Source organism: Canis aureus, chromosome 23 (genome assembly GCF_053574225.1).
Source record: "Canis aureus isolate CA01 chromosome 23, VMU_Caureus_v.1.0, whole genome shotgun sequence".
Lineage (NCBI taxonomy): Eukaryota > Metazoa > Chordata > Mammalia > Carnivora > Canidae > Canis > Canis aureus.
The window spans coordinates 7,362,693-7,385,267 of NC_135633.1; the positions used below are offsets into that span (position 1 = coordinate 7,362,693).

Here is a 22,575-nt window from a genome sequence, read left to right on the forward strand (position 1 = left end):
CAACTAGGAAAAAGTAATTGTTTTTTTTTTTCAACTTTGTCCCTTATCAGATTATAATTATCTCAAGGGCAAGGATGCAGCTTTTTCCCTTTGTTTTTTTTTTGTTTTTTTTTGTTTTTTTTTTTTTTTTTTTTGGAGGGATGAGATACAATCTTAATTTTTTTTAATTTTTAGACTTTTTTTAATTGAAGTTCGATTTGCCAACATATAGTATAACACCCAGTGCTCATCCCATCAAATGCTCTCCTCAGTGCTTTATTTAAAATAAAACATGCACTGAAACATTCCTAACATATAAGTGAATAGTTAATGAATGAATTAAATAGTTTAATGAATGATGTAAGCATACCAGAGACCCTAATATCTCAAGTTACCTTCCTGATTACAAACACCTTCCTCACTTTATAGGCATTCTATCTTAATTTTAAAGATAATTTCACTTAATGAAATAGATATGTATATACACACATACAATAATTTTAGGTTTGCATATTTAGAATTTTATGTAGATGGAATCAGTCTGTAGGTTTCATTTTGTGTCTTGCTTCTTTTGTTCAACCTTATGCTCTTAAGATAAGCTATGTTGTTATGTGCAGCTGCATTCGTTTATTTATTCTGATGTATAGAATTTCATTTTATACAGATATACCACTTTTTTTTTTTTTATCCACACTAGTGTGGATTTCTAGTTTGAGGGCATTTTGAATACTGTTGTGAACATTCTAATCATAAGTTTCTTTAGGGTAAATATCTGACATTGAAATTCCTGGGTCATAGACTATATGGATCATTAATACTAAAAGACAACACCAACTTTTTAAAAAATTGTAAAAATTTAGATTTCCAACAGTTGTATACGACTGCTTCCATAACCCTAAATATCAATTTATCAGATTTTATAATTTTTGTCCATCTAAGAAGAGGTGTAGCTATCATTCTTGGTGACTTTAATTTGCAATTTCCTGACTCTAAATGAGACTGAACCCCCGTTTTACATGCTATTGGTCTTGCCTAATCTTTGGATTAACCCTCATTCAAGTCTATTGCTAATTTTTCTTTTGGGTGTCTTTTTCTTAATGGATCATAAAATGTCTATAAATTTTGAATACAGACCCTTTTATTGATTATGATGTTGCAAATATCTCCTCCCTTACTTGCCTTTACACATTGTTAAAGTGATTTATAATGAAGAAAAAGATTTAGTTTTAATATGACCAAGTGTATTCTTTTTTTTTCTTTCTGCTTAGTGCTTCTTATAGCTTATCTCCCAAATCATGACAATCTCAAATGCTCACATTTGGATCTTTGATCTGGAATTTGTTTTGTGTATGATGTAAAGGAGTGAATCAATTTTTTATATGAATATAAAATTTGTAAAATAATAAAAATAAAAAATCCAATTCCTTCAGCACTATTTTTTTTTTTTTTGAAAAATCTATCTCTTCTCCATTGCTTTGCAATGTCACTTTTGTGAAAATTTGAATCCATATGCATGTGGGTCTCCCTTTAGGCTTGTTACACTCTTCTATTGGTTTGTTTGTCAGTATCACACGGTCTTAATTACTATTGCTTTATAATAAATAACATATGATGGAACAAGTCTTTTACCTTATTATTTTCTTCAGGCATATCTTATTTATAGTTTGTCACTAAATATCCGTAAAATGTTAGAATTATCTTGCCAAAACAGATATTGAGATTTTGAGTGGAATAATATTGATTCCTTATACCAGTTAGGGCAAAATGATAACTTTAATGACTCTTCATATCCTTGAACATATTACGTCTCACACTTTGTGTTTACTTTTTCCAGTAATATTTTATTATTCTCTTAGAGGGATTTCAAAACTTTTGTTAGGCTATATTGGATATTTCATAGATTTTGATGGTGCTATATTAAGTTTTTAGTTGTTTTTTGTTTAGCCTATTCTTGGCTAGAATGTGGTATTAAAATTTATTGTTCTATTTTGATTTCATAGCCAACAACTTTGCATAATTCTCTTGTTTAATAATTTAAACTATATACTAATAATTTATCTATAATAAGTTATAAAAACTTGTTTAATAATTTGCCTCTTCCAATTATTCATCTGTAGATTCTTCTGGGCTTTCCATGAATACAATCTTAATTAAAATTATGATAATTTAGTATGCATTATTTTCTAATTCCTATATTTTTGTATCATTTTCTTCCTAGTTTAATGCTAAAATTACAAATATGAAGCTAAATAGAAGTGGTAATGTGGACATCATTGTCCTATTCCTGGTCCCAAAGGGAGAATTTTTAATATTTCACCATATAATATGATGTTTACAGTATTTCATTTGTAGATGTGCTTTGGCAGATCAATAAAATTTTCCTTTATTCTTAGTTTTGTGCTTTCTTTTAATATGAACGGATCTTGGATATTATCAAGCATTTTTTCTGCCTCTATTGAGTTTTTGAGATATGTGTCTTCTCCTTTAATCTGTAAATAAGATGAATTATACCAATTTATTTGCTATAGTTAAGTCAGTTTTCATTCTTGAGCTATTAATCTTGGTTGAAATATATGGTGTTCACCAGCCTGGAAGCTTCTGAGCCCTGTATTATTGGGATTTTAATAGAGTCTTCCTTATATAGGAATGATCAATTATTTTTTTTTAAATATATATTTTATTTATTTATGATAGTCACAGAGAGAGAGAGAGAGGCAGAGACACAGGCAGAGGGAGAAGCAGGCTCCATGCAAGGAGCCCGACGTGGGACTCGATCCCGGATCTCCAGGATCACGCCCTGGGCCAAAGGCAGGCGCCAAACCGCTGCGCCACCCAGGGATCCCGGCATGATCAATTATTAACTCTATTTCCAGCCCCCTCTGGAGGATGGGGAATGGGGCTGAAAATTGGAGGCTTCTAACCATGGCTTGGTCTTTCTGGGGATCATCCCCCATCCAGGAAACTTTCAGGAGCCCATCCAGAAAGGATTCTCCTAGTGCTCTTATCATTTGGAAATTTACAGGAGTTTTAGGAGTCTTGTGTTATTGTTGGTTTACAACCTTAGGAGTTCCCTGGATAAAATCTGAAACCGGTCCTGTATAAGGAGAGACCAAAGAAAGATACAGACCACTCCAGATTGGTAGGTGGCAGGCTTAATAAGCAAGGAAATATAATATAATATAAATATAATATAGGCAGCTTGTCTTGGGCAGTCCCAAGATGAGTAGATGTCTGCAACTGCCCATCAGAATTTTTAAAGTTTATGTAGAGGACTTAATGTGGTTCAATCATGTGTACTGTCCAAATGGCCTCAAGCACCTTAATTTCTCAAGGCTATATCCTTGAAACAGCTTTTGGTGTGAGGATGGTGGACGGAGAATACATTCGTGGGAAAGCAGAGGCAATGAAGAGCCTCCAATTGCCTGGGTCCAGCTCAATTTACTTAGTCAATTGCAAGGATTTCAGGAGCTCTGTGGCAGGAACTGGGGGCAGAGACCAATACATATTTTCTATTATCTCACAATGATTTTGTCCTTTTTTTTTGTAATATCCTTGTTGGGTTTTATTGTTAATATTATGCTAGTCTCACACATTTTCCATTTTTTAATAGTTTACATATAATTAAAATTATTCCTTCCTTGAATGCTTGGGAGGATTTCTTAATGAAACCAAGTAGGTTTAGAGTTAATTTTTGAGAATTATTTGAGAAGTATTTGAGCATGAATTTACATTTTTAAAAGGATATAAAGTATGTAGGTTATCTACTTCCTTTGTCAGTTTTCATAAATAATATTTGTTAGTTCCTAAGTGTTGTAACATCCTCTCTCACTTTTTTATTTTAGACTGCAGCATCTCTTATGATGTCACTTTTTTTTTTTTCTGATGATAATTATATATATGTGCTTTTTTTTTTTTTTTTTCTTTTCTCCTCCCTTCCACCTTGGTAGATCTCATCAGAGGTTTGGCAGTCTTACCAGCCTTTTAAATAATTATTGGCTGTGTTGATGCTTTTTATTAAATGTTTTCCTTATTTTTGTTTATTTTCAGTTTTTTAATATTATCATTTCCCTCCTTTTAATTTTCACAATCATACTTTGATATTTTCTTTCTAACTTCATGAGATGGGTTCTTAGCTTCCTAAATTTAATCTTTCTTCTTTAGAATGTACATAAATGTAGTTAAAACATCCCCTCTACTTAACTATTTTATGTTATGAATCTTAACATGCAGTATTCTATTAAGTTTAAAATAATTCTAATATGAATTATGATATCCATTCTGATAAATATGATGTTCCTGCTATTAAGAAATAGTTCTTAATTTACAAACACACAGTGATGTTTTTAAAATGGATTTGTAGCCTAATTACATGGTGTTCAGATAATATATCACATGTAAATCCAATCTTTAAAATTTGTTGAGACTTAAATGATGAACCAACAACATAAGGTCAGTTTTTGTAAATATTTTGTATATGCTTGAAAGGAATTGTGTTTTAATGTTTTAGAGTACAATGCTTCTATATAATTCTTTTAGATCAATTTGTTTCTATCCCAAGCCTTTTATATTTGCTGCATCTGCTTTGAAGTCTCTTTCACTGTACATTTGCATGGCTAACTACTTCATTCCACTCAGATCTATGCTTACAGATCATCTCCTTAGAGCGATCTTTCCTCACTATCCTGTGTTGTTTTTTTTTTAAAGCACTTATATCTACCTGGCATTATATGTTTATTTGCTTATTATCAATCTCCCTAACTGTAATATAAACACCTTGAGGCAAGGACTTCTCCCTCTTATTTACTGTGATGTCTCCAACGCTTGCAAAGTATCACATACCAAATGCTCAGTAAGTATGTTTTGAATGATTAAGCAAATGAATTAAAGATATTGCCCACAAAAGAACTCAGTATGTGTATCTTTCTCTGTGTCTCTCTGTCTACATATCTATATATCTATATATCTATATATGCTTTACCTCACTGTTTTCCTTCAATATATTTGGCAGTTCCCACATAGGCAACAGGTAGGTTTAAAGCACAGGAAATAGAGAATAAGATCCCGGTCATAGAACATATCTAAAGCATGTACTCAATAAATATTTGCTGTATGAATGAAATAAAATTTATAATAAAGAAGAATGAAATGAGAGGAAAAGAAAGGAAGAGAGAGTAAGTTGTAAATTAAACAAAGGAACACACTGACAGACAATACATTACTCTTGATGTTCTTTTGTTTTGTTTTGTTTTGTTTGGTGGAAGCACCTGGCTTCTTTTGCCCTTTTGCCTGCTACCTCTCAAGAGAAAAGGAATTATTAATATGATTAGTCATTTAAGGAAAAAAAACTGAATGCTGCAAAGCTCAGTCCTTTCCTTCCTTCTTGCATTTTGGCATTGGTCTCCTTGCAGACAGTGTACATCCTACCCTGCTTCTTCATGAATTAAATTTCACAAGAGAAGCTCTACATGTGTAGGAGATTTGCTGTTGTCCAATGCCACATGGGCAAGTCTATTTAATTCTGGGAATTAATTTTATGAGCCACTACTACTATACACCCAGGTTAGATTCTCCAAACAATTTTATCTGAAATAATCTAACATTTTACAATCTTTTGTCTCTTTTCTATTGCTCATTTGCCTCTAAAGTCAGGCAGAAAACAGTCTTTTAATAAGTATTTAGACTGTCTAGAGTGTATTTTTGCTGTTATGTATTATCACTAGTAAGGTATAGTTTTCAAGCAAGACTTTCACAATGACTGAAGCTATGGATGTCTATAAAAACAAAGCCAGGCTGAGAAAGCTGAGGGAGGAAAAGAAAACAGGTTCCTGTTTCAGAAATTCCGCCAATTTTGGGTACCTATCTGGCTCAGTAGGTTAAGCATCTGACTCTTGATTTTGGCTCAGGTCATGATCTCAGGGTCCTAAGATCAAACCCCACATTAGACTCTGATGCTCAGTGTGGAATCTGCTTGAGATTCTCTCCCTCCCCTTCCCTCTTCTCCTTCTGCTTGCTTGCTCTCTCTCTCTCAAATAAATAAATTTTAAAAAACATGCAGCCAATTTGCTATGTAAGCTTTTCCCCATTCCATTATTCAACTATGTCAAACATCCTCAAGCTGTCTATGCAGGCAAAATGAAATGTAGAGATGTAGCAATTACTCATCTAGCAAGTTTAGACATAAAGGGAAAAAGACAACACACTAAGATTGTAACAGGGATTTATTGGAGCAAATTATTCTTTGAGTTCTAAGTTATCCTTAGAAATAGTCTCTATTTCTAAGTATTGTATCTTTTTTTTTTCTTCTTTCCTACATGATGCATCCTTCATAGAGACTTCTGACCATGGATTGGAAAAGACTCTAGTGAACTCAGAGCCGTTCAAGACATGCTCGTCTATGGTAGTTTGGATGAACACAGCTAAAAATGAAAGGCCTTGAAAGTCAAATGAGGAAGGATAGCATCAAGTGGTGGTCCAGGGCAATGCCACACTAATAAGGAAGTTTGATAGGAGGGCTACTCAGCTTTGGGCTTTTTGAGTCAGAAATTTTAGCAACAACACCAGGGACAATCAAAAGTGTAAAGGTAGCTAAATAACAAATTTGGGGGAGAGAGAGAGAGAATCTAAGTCTTAGCCACCCTGCAATCTCTTAAGTACTGTAGAGAATGTTCAAGAAGGTGTTCATGCCCAGTGTGTCAGCATACTGTCAATCCTGCAATAGCAGGTGCCTGCTCTCACTCAGGCACTATACTTTTCTTTTCACATATATGCACAGATGAAATGTTGCATGAGCTGCCATTTTGTTTAATATAGCAAAATATAAATCCGTTCTGGCATGAATAGTGATGCCTTTTGGGAGCCTGCTTCAGACATTGTGGGGGAAGAAGTTAATGATACAAGCTATCAAACTGTAGCATTGAAAGTAAGACCTAACTTCCTTAGGTCATAAATTGCAATAAACATACCATTTTCTTATCTCTTTCTAACTTCTATCAGTGCCAGAGATTACAGGCTGCCATCCAAGGGAAAGACGACCCTGTTTCTTTCCAGAGCATATGTATCCGTATTGTGTGTCACCAACCCCATCTTTGATGAATAAATGCCAAATGTTTACTATTTGTGGGCAGGCAATATCCGTGGTTCCTGGAGAAAACTGGGAAGATAGGCACCTGGAGCAAACTGGCCCATTGGCTCTTTGGGAAACCAAACATTTGCTGATTTGTTCTCACACTCCTCTCCAGTCCTTCCCCTGTTGCATTACACTTCCCAAACCTCCTTCATCGGTAGGCTGGATGAAAGGGAGGCATCGGAAGACTACAAGGTAGGAGGAGGTGAGAAGCCAGATTTCTCTCTTGTCTCCGCCTTGAGCAACGTCCTCTGTAACTCTAACTCTTTGTAGTTCCTGTTCCAACACAGCAGTCCTCATCTGTGCCAGTTGGCTCTGGTTCTGTTTCCTACACTCTACTAACATTACGTCCTCTTGTTATCCTTCCAAAAGCTTCCAGATGCTGCTCATCTCCGACTTGCCTTCCTCTGTTTAGCCTCAGAGCTCTTCCAACACATGTGTAATGAATCCCCTGTATTAAATTCCCTCTGCTTGAGATATCTAAAGTGGTTCCTGTTTCGTTTTTCTGTCTTTGGACCCTGACTGAAACATTCAGCCATCAGAGAAAGAAACGACAAAGTGAGGTTGGGTAACATGGTGGAAAAATAATCTAGGTGAACAGAAGAAACAAAATTTGAAGTTTATTTTCTAGTGTACGAGGAGGAAAAGCATGACAAGCCCAGTTAGTTAAAATTTAACTCCTCTAGTGGATTTATCCCAAATCTACCCCTTAGGAACTCTGCAACCTTAAAGGCAAATTATTTAATCCCACTCTGCTTCAGTTTCCTCATTAGAAAATGGTGTTAAAGATAGTAGTGCTGCCATAGGTTTATTGTGAAAATTAAGGAAATTACCAGGAATGCAAGTTCATAGCAAGGTATTCATAAATGCTAGTTAGAATAAGCCCTTTTACCTTTTTAGTGTCTTGGTGACACTTAGGAGTTCCTTGGTTATTTTTGGTTTAAGCTACAAATATATGTTAAAATTATCTCAAGTAAAAATAGTATCTTCTTAAGTATCTATTAGTATCTTCTTAATACATGAATAGAAAATTAAAGAATAAATAAACAAATGTATGCCTGAAAGTGACACATCAAAGAGAGAGTAAGTACAGACATTCCCTGTCTTCAGAGACAATCTTAGGAGTGCAATGGACTCTTTTCCTCAGAATGAAGACTGGAGAGGAGATGATCTGCACCCTGGTTACTCACACTTTCCTTGATTATTTAACTTTTCACTCCACTTTTGCTCTTTCATTTAGTCAAAAACACACTTTTTTTTTTCTTTTTCTTAAGAGGGAGAGTCGGGGAGAGGGCAAAGGGAGTGAGAGAATCTTAAGCAGGCTCTATGCCCAGTGCAGAGCCTGACGTGGGGCTCTGTCTCACAACCTTGAGATCGTGACCTAAGCCAAAACTGAGAGTCTGATGCTCAGCCAAATTTGCCACTGGGGCAGCCCCCCTCCACTTTTTTTTAAATAGGAGAGAAGGGTGAGGTGAAAACACCCTTGCTAACGTCACAGACAATACTCTACTAGAGCTTTTACAGCCTCAGAACCTCAAAGTAGCAAGGACATAAGGACAGAAGCCAAGGTAAGAACAATGTGTTGTAGAGGACTATAACCAGAGAGGTTCTCGATCCATCTTTTTTTTCTGGGATCACCTGTTCTCTGCTTCCATAATGTTGCTTTTTCTCCACGTATGCTTGACTTATTCTGTATTTTTCTTGGCTCCTTTATTTCAAAAAAACCAGAAACAAAATTCTAGAGTACTTAACACTTCCATGCCAGGTGCTAATGGTCCAGGAAGTTGTCCAAGGACAACTTAGGACAACACCAGGACCTTACCTGAGAAGTGAACACTGAAGTATTTTCCCCACTTTTAACTTCAAATTGGATTATCAAATCATTTTCCTTGCTCGTTGTCTGTTTCGTATGTTCACTTACAAACCCTCCAAAACTTGGCTCTGATACTCCCTTCAAATGTCCTTCTTAGCATTTTCCCCTATATTCCATTTCACGATTATGTCCCAGCAGTATGGAACCACATATGGATGCCACCAAATCGCTCTCCCATGTATTGTCTTATGTTTTTCTCATTTTCTGGAACATTTTTCTATTACAGTATTCCTTTGGATATTTTCATCTCAACTCAGTCCTTTTGAAAACTTCTCTGACAATGTATTACCCCCAAAAGGATGAGTCAGGTGTTCCTCCTTTCTACTCCCTCAGCATCTTATGGTGGCCTCAATCACAGCCCTCAGCACACTGTTTTTAAAGTCATAGTCTGTAACCCCTTATAAATTTTAAGCTTCTTCAGAAATAAGGGCCAGTATTCTTTCATTCTCTTCCTTCTCTGATGGACACACAGTTGGCACATAACAAATACTTTTGGCTAAAAAGTAGGTGAAGATATTCATTAGAAAAAATGTTAGGGGATCCCTGGGTGGCTCAGAGGTTTGGCACCTGTCTTTGGCCCAGGGCGTGATCCTGGAGTCCTGGGATCGAGTCCCACATTGGGCTCCTGGCATGGAGCCTGCTTCTCCCTCTGCCTGTGTCTCTGCCTCTGTGTGTGTGTGTGTGTGTGTGTGTGTTTCTTTCATGAATAAATAAATAAAATCTTTAAAAATTTTAGCTCTGGAGTTTCAATCTATAATTTTTCCCCTGTAATGAAAATAATTTAAGTACTTACTTTTGTTGTCTCTTCCTTAAATTATCTAAATAATTGTATCAGGAGACGATAATTGCAGCATCTCATGCCTGCTTTTTCAATAATACTTGAATTACTTACTTCCCCTAAAGATAGTATGACACCTACACCTTATCTGATTCTATCCCTGGGAAGGAGTAGTCATTTGCTGACTCTGCCTTATGACAATAAGTTTTAAAATCTGGGAAAGGAAATGACTTGCCTCTTTCAGCAGGTGGGGCTCATTGGCACCTTTTAGCAAGGCTTCATTCAGAACTCCTGGGTTTTTTTTGCTTTTGTTTTATTGAAAGAGTGTACGCAAACAAGCAGGGAGAGGGGCAGAGGAATAGAGAAAGAGAAAAAGAGAAAGAAAGAGAAAGAAGAGAAAGAGAAAGAGAAAGAGAAGAAAGAGAAAGAAGAAAGAGAAAGAGAAAGAAGAGAAAGAGAAAGAAAGAGAAAGAGAAAGAAAGAAAAAGAGAATCTTAAGCATGCTCTAGCTCATCAGGGCTCAATCTCATGACCCTGAGGTCATGACCTGAGAGGAAATCAAGAGTCAGAGGCTAACCTACTGAGCCACCCAGGCACCCCCTGGGTTTGGTTTCGAACAATCTCCATGGAATATAGTCGTGAGCACTCCGTGAACACTGGATGATCCGGCTTGCCTGGACAAATGCTGCAGAGACCACCCCACAGCCCTCACGAACATGAACATATACGTGGCAGAAACTGGGAGATTGGTTGAAGCCACCCAAACAGGGAAAATTTGAATCAACTCCAAGTCTTCCCTGTAGTTTAAAAGCTCTTTTTGTCCTCTGTTATTTGAAAAGTGCCACCAAGCATATCATTTCTTTAGAAATTCCTTCCATTGCTTAACCGTGCAGAGGCATAGGGTACTCCGCACGTACTTTTCAAGTAAAATGTTTCTCTCCTTGTGGATTTTCCCGGGGAAACAATACCCAGCCTTTTCAGCTGCATGTTTATCAGATCAAATGACTTCACATTACCTGAATGCTCTTCACCATTAGCTTTTGGTCCTTCGGCCAGTAGGTAATCATTTCCAATCATTACCTACTTGCTTGTAATCGCCTATCTACAACACACCCCTTTATCATCGTTCCCCTTCTCCATTCAGCCTGACAGCAGACTTCAAGTGCGGAGCAGCTGTAAGATTTACCTCGGCTTGTTAGCAGTTTGTCATCCTTTTAGGACTTTTTTTCTCCCTCAAAGCACCTTCAGATGTTTAAGTTACTCATTCGTATCCGTGGAGGGGAAAAAAAGCAAACTGGATCAGTGGTGTATTTTCTCAATGTCTCATCAATATGGCTAAGATGTTTTCAACTCTCAAGCATCTCAATTACCGGCCAGCAATTTATGCAGTTGCCTAAGACAATGACGTATGGGAGGGCAGGGCCTCAGATGGCATCAATAGGAGAAAAAGCATCCAAGGAGAGTCTCCAAATAGTATGTATTGTGCATTGAACTACTTGAAAGTTGATGGACTTCATAAAACCCCTCAAGGTGTGTGGTATTAATCTCCTTTTTTGATAAACAAGGATGCTGTTTTTTAGACCCGTGAGTAACTTGTTCACACTTGACGGGACCAAGGAGTGGAAAACCTGGGATTCAAACCCAGGTCTCTCTGGCTCTAGGACATGTGCTTTCTCCACCTTATCTTGTGTCTTCCAGGGACAGTTCGTTTTCATTCTTCTGTTTGCCATTTTGGTCCCCACTCTCTGTTGCACAGGTGGCTTCATTCAAATGACTCACTACGGCATCAAAATCATGTGACCTCATCCCCATGCTCCAAACCATGCAACACACCTGGTCAAGTGTCAGCAAACAGTCAAGGCTCCACTGGTCTTTCTTTCTGCATTTTCTGTTGTTGATTCCCCGACCTCCTGCACACCTGCTGACTGCATTCCCCACCCTCCTGCACACCTACTGACTCCTGCTCCCCTGCCCCCGATTATACCACCAGATCTTCAGGAATGCTGTATTTGTCTAGTTGCAACTGTGCTGTGACACTATCCAGCTTCTTAGAGCTCCTTGAAGAATAACTTGGCTACTCTTCGTGTTAAACATTAGCAAAATGAATTCCCAGCTTTAGGAACTATTTTATCCAGCAATGTTTCCTTCAACAGTGTAATGCTATGTATCATACCCTTTTGTCTGAAAGTGACCTCTTTTTTTCCTTGAATGCCTGTATGTTGCTGTTTTCATTCCTGTTTTCCCAAATAACACTGTGCAAGATAGGAGTTAAAAAAAATAACATTCGATACCTAGCATAAGTTTAAGTTCATAAATGATTGAAGGGAAAAGTGAAAAACAGAGACAGTTGTTTTTTGTTTGTTTTAACAATGAAGAGCGTTCTTTGAATCAAAACATATGCATGTGCTCAGGGGGACATTCTCAAGACACCAGAATTCCCATTGTTTTTAGGTTTGGGGCTCTGAAGCTTGATCCAAATACCCTGATTTATTAGCATTTAAGCCGCTTCATGCTGTTTCCTACTTATGCTATTGTGCATTGCATGGGCAGTTCTTAAAGGCCAGTTGAGCCTTTCTCTTGGTCTGAGTTCCTCAGTTTTACTCTTCAATTTTGAATTTTCACAATATATCATTTTTTTCACACTCCAACAGTGGGCAATTTTACTAGTTTTGCCCGTTGTAGAGTGAGAGTGATTTCTCATCTTTTTTTTCTTAGATTGCTATGTAAAGTGACTAGAAAGATAAATCTCCCCACTGAAAGGCAGTGTGATTGAACCATCTAGATCCAGACTAGAAGGGCAGATGATGAACAGGCGTCTGCCATGGACTGGACAGCTGGATGCATTTCACAGCTCACAATGCAACCCTACTCATGAGAACAAATGAAGAGTCACAGGTCTGCAGGAAAGCAGCAGCAGGATGGTTGCAGACAGCTGAATGTAATTACCCACCTCACTCAGAAAGTGGAAGTGAAAATTAACAGCTGATGAATCATGGAGCTGGGGGGCTCTTCCAGCATATACTATTTCACTCGATGCAGCATAACAAGGGCCTGCTGAGATTTACAGTCAAACGGTGGTCCTATTAGAACCAGAGTGGATCTCAGGTCCTGTGCAACCCAGTCCAAATCACTCGGCCTGACATGAAAGACCCTTCTAATACTTACCCTCAATGCCCACTCTCTTCCAGCCTACTTCATTTTCTTGTCCCTGTTCTGGGAAAAAGCCTTCCTGTTCCTAATCCTTCAAGACCATTTCAAGTCTTCCTCTCTAAGTATTTCCCAGCTACTCCATATAGCATTAGCTTCAGAAGCCCAGAACCTCCACTCACAGCTGTGTGTTATAAGACATGTTCATGTAAAACGTGGATCACTATCCCCAGCTTTTGGGAGTAGTTTAAGTATGAGATAAGACAACGTTGTTTAACGCTTAGTATCATCCTTGTCAGATTGTAAATTAATCCATTAATTGCACATTAATTCTGTATTACTCCTCTTCTCTCAGCTCCAAAAATAGAGCCTGATAGGTTGTCCATTAAACATTTGATGAGTAATTAAAATGGATTTGTTAGTGTACTTCCTGAGCACAAAATGTCCACATTTTTTTTTCAAAATGCCCAGACTGGATTCGTTCAAACGACCTTTGAATGAAATGGAGGGAAGAATGTGTGATACACTGTAGTAAGTTAACAAACACCACCTGCACAATCAAGAGCTGTTATCTTGCTGGGCAAAGGGAGATATCTGTAACAAATCCTCAGGCTTAAAGACCATTACTCTAAAGCTTTATCTGGAACACTGTCAAGTGAGAGAGAGAAATCTGAAATTGACTTTCACAGAATTCATGAAGCTTTTATGGTCTGCTTGAAATTCCAGATAAATATCTGATGGACTATTTTTTGTTGTATGGTTAGAAGACTCTCCATCTCCAACCAAAGTTCTTTTTAAAAAGAGAAATGAGCATGCCGCTGAACTTTGTATTTCTGAATTTTTGCAATGTTGGTTATGGGACTGTGAATGGACACCATATACTATCCAAGCACTGTTGACCAGAGTCAAGTATCAATGAAGTCATTCACTTCATTTTCATAATTGTGTCCTTGATTCTATCATTTTTTTTGCCCTGAAACCTTAATTTTCTCTAGAAAATAATTTCTGGAATGTGTAAGTTCCAGCCTATTGGTCTTTTGTACACTGTAGATGAAAGGGCTTCTTGTGTAAATAGGAGTGAGACTTAGACAGACATGGATTTACTCTGTTGCATAAGAAAAGGGGAAACACAGTCTTCAATAAATATAAGGGCTAAATCAAGATTTTTTTTTGGATTTTTTTGAACAAAGTGGAATAACTGAATGGTGGTTCCCAAAAAGTTATGTCTACACCCTAAGCCCCAGAACATGTGAATGTTATCTTCTTTGGGAAAAGGGTTTTGCAAATGTAATTAAGGGTCTTTTTAAAAATTTTCATTTATTTATTCATGACAGACACACAGAGAGAGAGGCAGAGACACAGGCAGAGGGAGAAGCAGGCTCCCTGCAGAGAGCCCAATGTGGGACTCGATCCCTGTACCCCAGGATCACTCCCCTAGCCGAAGGCAGACATGCTTAACCACTGAGCCACCCAGGTGTCTCTAATTAAGGGTCTTGAGATAAGATCTCCTGTCTTATTGTCAATTGGATCCTAAATCCATTGACAAAAAAATCTCTATTAGAGACACATGGAATAGAGATAGAGAAGAGGAGGCAGCAATGTGACCATGGTAGCAGAGGATGGAGCATTGCAGCCACTTGTGGTCTTTTCCAAAAGACTAAATGGAAAAGACAGAGGAGTCTCCTCTAGAGTCTCTGCTGCCACTTTCAGACTTCTGGCCTTCAAAACTGTGAGAAAATAAATTCTCGTTTCTTAAGACACTAGGTTTGTGATAATTTGTTACAGCAGCCACAGGAGACTAATACCCAAGGCTAGTTTTAATTCTGATACTCTCGCAATATGCAGTCCCTTTTCCCTCACTTCAGTTACAAAGACTTTTAAGTCTGCTATATTTATATTTACTGTGTGCATATTTCTGATCTGCTGAATATCAGAGAGATATGACAAACATTTCTTTCTCAGATACATTGTCCAAATGCCCTGCCATTGCTAATGAGAAGGCATTCTGGGTTTCCCTTTATCTCTGCAGAGACACTCCAAGATGCTGCCAGCAGTTCATATGCTCTCTGTTGTCTCTGCCTACCTGGGCTTCTCTGCTTTGCTCTGTTTTGTCTGGTTGTGAATCAGTGAAGTTGGAACAGAAAGAACAGGGTCCAGGTGTCTTGTTCTTCCACCAAGCTTCCACAACACTTAATCATCATCAGTACACTTGTGTGAATGAATCCATATTTGTTGCCTGGGAAATGAACAGTTTTGATAAAAAAAATAATACATTTTGACTTTAAACCTTTCAAATGAGTACTCTATACAAACACATCATTTGTTTCAGAAATGGAAATATTGAAGATTACTGATGATGCCTTCTGAAAGGTAGGATGCTCAAGTTCCACCGATTTAGAAAGTGTTCTAGTTCCAGTAGAATTGAACTAATGAATAGAAATGTCAATACACGTACTTTGCAGAAGCAGCTACAGAACATACTGAGGAATTCCAGGGTTTAGATACCAATAGATTCCACATGATTTAAGTGAATGATAAATGGGAGGTTGAGGTGAGGGTAAAGAGAAAAGCAACTGTTTCACTGGCCTATAAATTTTCAAGCAGTAGTTAACTCAAGGGTTTCCTGTGGCTCTAAACCAGAGGTCTGTGACAAATTGATTCCATGAGCCACATCAATCCCCCTACATGTTTTGCTTGGCCTGAATTCATCAGGCTTTTAAACTTGGATTCAGAGTTTAAGATTCAGGGCACCTGGGTGGCTCAGTCGGTTGGGCATCTGCCTTCGGCTCATGATCCCAGGGTCCTGGGATTGAGTCCCGAGTCAGGCTCCCCACTGAGCTCTCCCTCTCCCTCTGCCCTTCCCCTCCTATTTGTGCTTGCTCTCTGTCTTCTGCATGCTCTCTCAAAAAAATAAAATCTTAAAAAAAAAGAATTCAAGACTCATAACATCACATATTAAAATCCAAATTTATGGCTTCTCTTGAAAAATTGAAAAGCTTGGAAATACTGAGTCCATATCATCAACTGGCAACAATTGGCTCACAATCTACTGAGACCTATGAGATGCACAATTTATGTTACTGCAGTTTTTGTGACTCCCTCCAACTGACCCTGGGTACTTTACATTGTACCTAGTAATAGTTGGTGTTTAAAACTCTGTTTAAAATCTGTCACTCTAATTTCTAGTTTAGTGATTCATTCCTTTAATGTCATTTTCAAATTTTACATGTGAAATTATCTAAAAAAAAAATAATTCTTCTCTGGTCTACAATAGAAGTGTGAAAGCTCTGTTCACAAACATGATCGAAGGCAATCCTTCACCATTCGTAAACATCCCAGAATGTAGTACCCCAGATTTTTGTTCTATTTTCTTTAAAATGTCACTTCTCAAGTTGTGTAGTGTTTGATGCTTTTGATCAAAAGAATAGATTTTTATTTTGCATTTAAAACACGCATTCCCACTTCCCACCCTTAAATTCATTTGGTTCTTTATTAATTAAAACAGTAGCACTAGAATACTACAGAAGTGTGGAAATCTTATGAGACTGGCATAGCAACACCAATAACCAGATAAATTTGTATTTCTATATGTTTAAATATATCTATTTGGGTTCTCAGTTCCTAAGATATTAATTTGCCTTTTCAATAATATTTTTAAAAAAATTTAATAACATAATATTGAAAAATTGCTGCAAATTACAGACACATTATTTTTCTGGTAAATCATTTCTTCCCCAAAGCTTGGCATTACGTGGTGGAGGCTATCTTGGAGAGTTGACTACTACATTCTAGTGTTGTGGTTATAGTGGTAGTGTTGGTTGTTATGTTCTCAGATTATCAAACAGAGTCTCTTCTTCCTCAGTGTTCCATTACCCCTGTTTGAAGCTACAACACAATGACATTACAGTTATGAACCACAGAACTGATTATGATTCCAATATGCAAGAACCAAGAAATCAAGAGAATAGAGCAGAGGCATCAAACTGACTTAAAGATCTAATTATTTATTTATAAGTGTTCCTTGAATTTATTTCTGAACACGTCATGCATGCCCTAGATTGCATTATCACAGTCTAGATCGTAAACTTCTAAGGGAAAAGATAATGTTGTCATGTCTTTAACTAGGTATACAACAGGAGTTTCATGTTTCTTGAATGGTAATTAAATATAGGTGGATAGCTGAAAAAAACTTCTTGTATAAATATGTGAGTGGATAAGAAGGTGAATAACAAATAATTCTTTGATAATTTCCCATGGATCTCAAAATGAAAATGTGACTCTAGCCTTCATGTGAATGTGGCCTGTAACATCCGGCTACAGCCTACCTGCCCAACCTCGTATCATTTTCTTCTTCACTTCCTGGCCTCTGGTTCTACTCACAACCTTCAACACACCAAGCCTCTTTCCACCTTGCAGTCCTTTGCACTTATTTCTGGAGTTATTCCCCCAACACTTTGCATGTATGGCTCCTTCATATTCTCCAGATCTCAGCTGGCCTATCACTCCCTTAGAGAGTTCTTCCTAGATCACCTCACTAAAGTGGGCTTCTGCAGTTCCTCTCCTTTCTTCTTCCTGGTTCTGATGTAGTCTGTGGTCACGTTGCTCACTTATAGATTTTCTGGTTTATTGTCAGTCTTTTCTACATGAGTCCACAAATGCTATGAAGATAGAGACCAATTTTATCTATTAACTTTTGTATTTGCAGACTGCCACAGTCACTGAATTAATGAAAAAATAAATGCGTGAATAATGATATCGGAAACCAGACTACATGCAAGATTGCCTTTCAGTGCCAGATTTCATTCTGAGGGGTGCATGCATGTGTTCTTAACCTCAAGAATATGAATCACTGTATTTTTAAATTTTGCTATAGAACATGAGATTGGGTGATTGGGTATATGGTTTGTTGCTATTGGGGATTTAGATATGCTGAAGCTTTTAATCTGAGTATTTCTCAGTTTGTAGTATCAGAATTTCATAAAGCACTATCACAATCAGGAGGGAAATGGAACACAGAGACAATGACAGATACTGAAGCTCATCCAGGATTGTGTCTCAATGTCATCCATTTAGAAAGAGTAAGAAAAGCTCACTTGAAAATTTTTTTTTTTAAGCTCACTTGAAATTGATGTATGGGAAAACATTTGGAATCATTAGCTGGATGACGGGAAATGTGGGAAAACCAGTGTGTACTGGGTGGTTGTTCTAGATCCGTGACTAATTATGAACTCTGGGCAAGACACTGCTTCCTCTCTGAGTGTTGGTTTCATTTGTGGAAGTAAATATGAGAGATTAGGTCAATGACTTTCAAGCTGTGTTCTGTTGAAGTTGTGAGCTATGGTGTAGCACATGTGAAGGGGTTCTCAATGTCTGCTCCAATCAGAGAAACTGCTTTTACAAAATTGTTATATTGGAGCACTGAATATATTTTGATTTTTCCGAAAAGTCTTACTGCTTAAGAACATTTGGATGCCATTAGGGTGGACTGTTTCCACTATCCAGTGATAACTCTTTGATATCTAAAAGATTATTAATTCAATTTTTAAAATTGAAGACACACTCTAGGCAAGACACTCTTTTGTGTGCTAGAAGATGAAGATTGTACATAGCCTCATCTATAATCTATTGTAAACACATACAATGTCTACTAAAAGTCCACGACAGTGACATAAGCACAGAACTATAAAGCTCAGAAGAGGGGAAGTTCTGGGGATATGTATGTATGTATATGTATATATGTGTATGTATATACAAGTATATATATATACATACAACATATGAATATATATTAACATATATGCATTATAGGTTACATATAATTATATATTGATCTTCTACTTACATATAAAACATTACATATAGTACATATGCACATATATATTTCATATGCAACCTAGAAGGAAAGAATGAGGTAAAGTTTGTGTTTAACAGATGTGTCTAGTTCATACATAGAACTTTCATCTCCACTCATATTCTACTTTTCTGAATCACAATGTTCTTATACTACAGGTAGTTGGAAGGTAAGTACATAATTGCTTATGAATTCCTCATTGTTTCCTAGCAGACTGTGTGTAGCTTCCTTACACCTGTGATGGTACAGGCAATGGTTATGGTCTTTAAGGACTGCTTTGTTTCATTCAATGGACATCCATTTTACACTGCAAATCATGGCATGAGACTTAAGTAAATTCCATCAAAAGATTAGCACATTTAAAAAAAAGTATAACAAGTTTTTCAATTTCTAGATCAGCAAGTTATTTCTGACCGTTATTTCAGTTGAATCTCCTAATGGATTTGAAGATTCTCAACACCTCCTAAAGGCTCACATAATGGTGATCTTTAAAGACAACGTTGTTCATCTTTATTTCCCCAGTAGAGCTTAGCAGAGTATCTTATGTATAAAGCACTCCATTTTTAAATAAGAAAATGTTATCAATTACGATATAAAATAGAAGAAAATGCCTTTTCTATTGGAGCTGGCAGTAGTGTAAATTGTGCTGCTAAATATCAATAACATTTTATCGTCAAGTTAGCACAGATTATATTTACCTATCAGATCTAAAATGAAAAGAAGATACTGATTTTTATGATTGTAGTTGTAAAAAACCAGGATTTCAGGATGAGCCATCACTGCTAATGGCCTTGCAATAAAGAATGAACATATACAAATTCAAAGAAAATGATTAAAGTTTGAAAATTCAGTTGGAAAAAATGGAAACATTCTAAAATACACACCAGTGTTCAGTTGTCTTCTATATAAGAAATTGGTGAACTTTTTCTGTAGAGGGCAAGATGGTAATATTTTTGGTTTTGTGAGCCACATGGTTTCTGCTGGAACTACTCAGTTCTACCACTTTGTCTCTTTGGTATTAGAGGACATATTAATGAATGTGTTCCAGTAAAATAGACAATGGGCCAGATTTGTCCCAGGGATCAGAGTTTGCCAACACTGACCAACATGGCTACGAATGATTCTTGTAAATGTCTCTTTCTTTCCGATGAAAATTTAAAGATATTTTTAATGCTGGGTCATAAAGATTTTTTTCAAAAGAATAATTTTCAAATTCTCCAACCTAAGATCACATTTAAGGAGTTGAAATAAAGTAGAGATATATTCTAATTTACCACACTTAGCAGTAGCCGTCAAATCTAGTATTTAAACTACTATTGACATATTCAGCACATGAAGTTAATTTCATGTGGTAAAGTTTGTCTTCACAACAATATCTGATAATATTGAATATAATCTCTGGCAAATACCAATGAGTAACGGCAATCTGAGCTTATAATTTTTAATTAATTTGGGGGATTTAAAATATTATTTTTAGCACAACTGACTTGACATCTTTTTCAGTGCTGGGAAAGTGAACAAAATTTCATGAACCATACTCGATTCAGAATAATGAATTCAAGAGCCTTAGGTAGGGGATCCCTGGGTGGCACAGCGGTTTGGCGCCTGCCTTTGGCCCAGGGCCCGATCCTGGGGGCCCGGGATTGGGTCCCGCGTCGGGCTCCCGGTGCATGGAGCCTGCTCTCCCTCTGCCTGTGTCTCTGCCTCTCTCTCTCTCTCTCTCTCTCTCTCTGTGACTATCATAAATAAATAAAAATAATTAAAAAAAAGAGCCTTAGGTATTACAAACTACTAAGATGTGACTTACCTGAAACTACAACCTAAGTTTGAATTCTCAGCTCAGATAAAATGTTATTTACACATTTTGTTTTGTATCACTCAATAACTGCTAACTTTTGAAAATATGGTAGTGTCTCAAATGAAAACTTTCACTATTCTAAAGTCATTAATGAGCATAGAAATAACTTTTCCTAGGAGGGCATCCTCTAACCATCTGAGCGGTTGTGTGGTCTAGAGGAAAATGCACTGGGGAGGCATCAGGAGACCTGGTTACCAGTCCCAACACTCCATAAAATCAACTAGATCTGAACAAATTGGTTGCCTAGAACACATTAATTTACTCTTCTGTAATGTAGGAAGAATACCATTCACCTGTGCTAGGAGGTTAACTTGTGTTAGTCGGTATGCAAGTCCCTTGGAAGTTATCAATTACCATATAAAACAAATGCAAAGATTCTTTCTCTTTCAATGCCTGGAAAGGTGGTAAGCACTGCTGCTTCTAAATTGTGACTTACACATTTCTTCTCCCTTCCCTTATATTCCCCAAATGAATGAGAACATACACTGTTTGTCCTTCTCCGATTGACTTACTTCACTCAGCATAAGCTTTTGTGTGCAAAAGGGAGGAGAAAGCTATTCTAAAAATAATTATATAATAATCTTTGTGGTCTTTCCTCTCTTCAATATATCACAATTTCTTTTACCTTAAGCTGAATGAGTGAGGTTCTAAGTGTGTTCAACAGTTTGAAATGCAAGTATGATGCAGCGAGACTCAACATACATATATTCATCAAAACATTTCACAAGGATCTGAATACTAAGTATACAGTGGATGGGACAAAATCACAACAGGCAACTTTATTTGTAGAATTTGATCCAAAACTCAAGAAAAAAAAATAAATTAAAAGAGCGGATTCGCTATCATGTTAGTACACAAAATAAAACAAAAAATACATCAACGTTTACCATGAGATCATTTAAATGTATTCGCAAATGATTTGATAAGGGAAACATGATTTACAACACGAGAAACTTCTTTTAACAACCATAGACTTAAATGCAGTGCACTGTAGGTCACCTAGACTAGGTTAGCAAGAATGAACAAAGTGATAGGTCCAAGAGGTAACCCCCACACACCTTCCTCAGACGGGACTTTGGTAATTGTGGTAAAAAACAAAAACAAAAACAAAAGAAACACCAACTCCTGTTCTTCACCATGCTGGATGGTCATTTCGTCCATTTTTCTCCCGCAACGATGAGTCTATTTTAAGTACTTCAGTTATTATGAAGACACTCCAAATCCACAGAACAGCAGACACTTCCATTCTGTGCATCAAGACATAAGTGTTAGCCAAATGAGACAGGATATAAATCAATCAGCAGTGTGCATCTTCATATTCAATATGACCATACCTATGTTTTGACTCCACGAATGCTACTGAAAAATGAAGAAAAAGGCTAGAGGAGGAGTGGAAAGGAAGGAAGGACATATGAAATCCTTTTGAGTCCCTCCCGCTAGCTCCTGCTGGCAGCGCAATTTTATATATCTGAGCTCAAGCCAGGTTTGGGACTCCTCTATAGTTCCAGGTTGTTTATACAACTGATTCACTGGGATTATTCTAAATAAAATTGTTTCCAAAAATAAATCCCTCAAAGATAATTTGCCATTAACAAAGCGAATCAGAAGTACCACAAGGACCTGAAGGCAATTCCGAAATGGGTCTCAGAAAGGTTTGCATATTAGGAATCCAGTCTGTCATGGGAACTATGAAAGGAACAGTACATATTTAGATATATAAATGGTTGGAGATTCATTAAAAATCAAGGAATGCATTAATGTAAATATACCTTTGTAATCCCCCTAAACGAATCTCAGACCTGACCTCAAAGAAATACTACTAAATAACACAGTCTCCACATCCCCCGGTCATTTTGTTTGCTGGGGCTGAAGGTATGCACAGGACCATGGCTCTTTTGCTATGTAAAGTTTGATATCAGCCTTTTTCTATTGGAGCTGAATCTTAAGATGGTGCTTTCCAGAAAAC

General features: G+C 37.0%; 1 protein-coding gene across 2 annotated transcripts in view; it reads right to left on the reverse strand.

Annotated features, from left to right (window-relative positions):
* Positions 1–16,884: 16,884 nt before the first annotated feature.
* The window catches only part of NELL1 (neural EGFL like 1), an 812,319-nt gene continuing 806,628 nt past the window's right edge, over positions 16,885–22,575 (reverse strand). For both annotated transcript variants that reach the window (XM_077866205.1, XM_077866204.1), the window contains one exon: positions 16,885–21,856. In XM_077866205.1, coding sequence (XP_077722331.1) covers positions 21,806–21,856 — 51 coding nt within the window. In that variant the 3' untranslated portion in view covers positions 16,885–21,805. The remainder of the gene's footprint in view (positions 21,857–22,575) is intronic.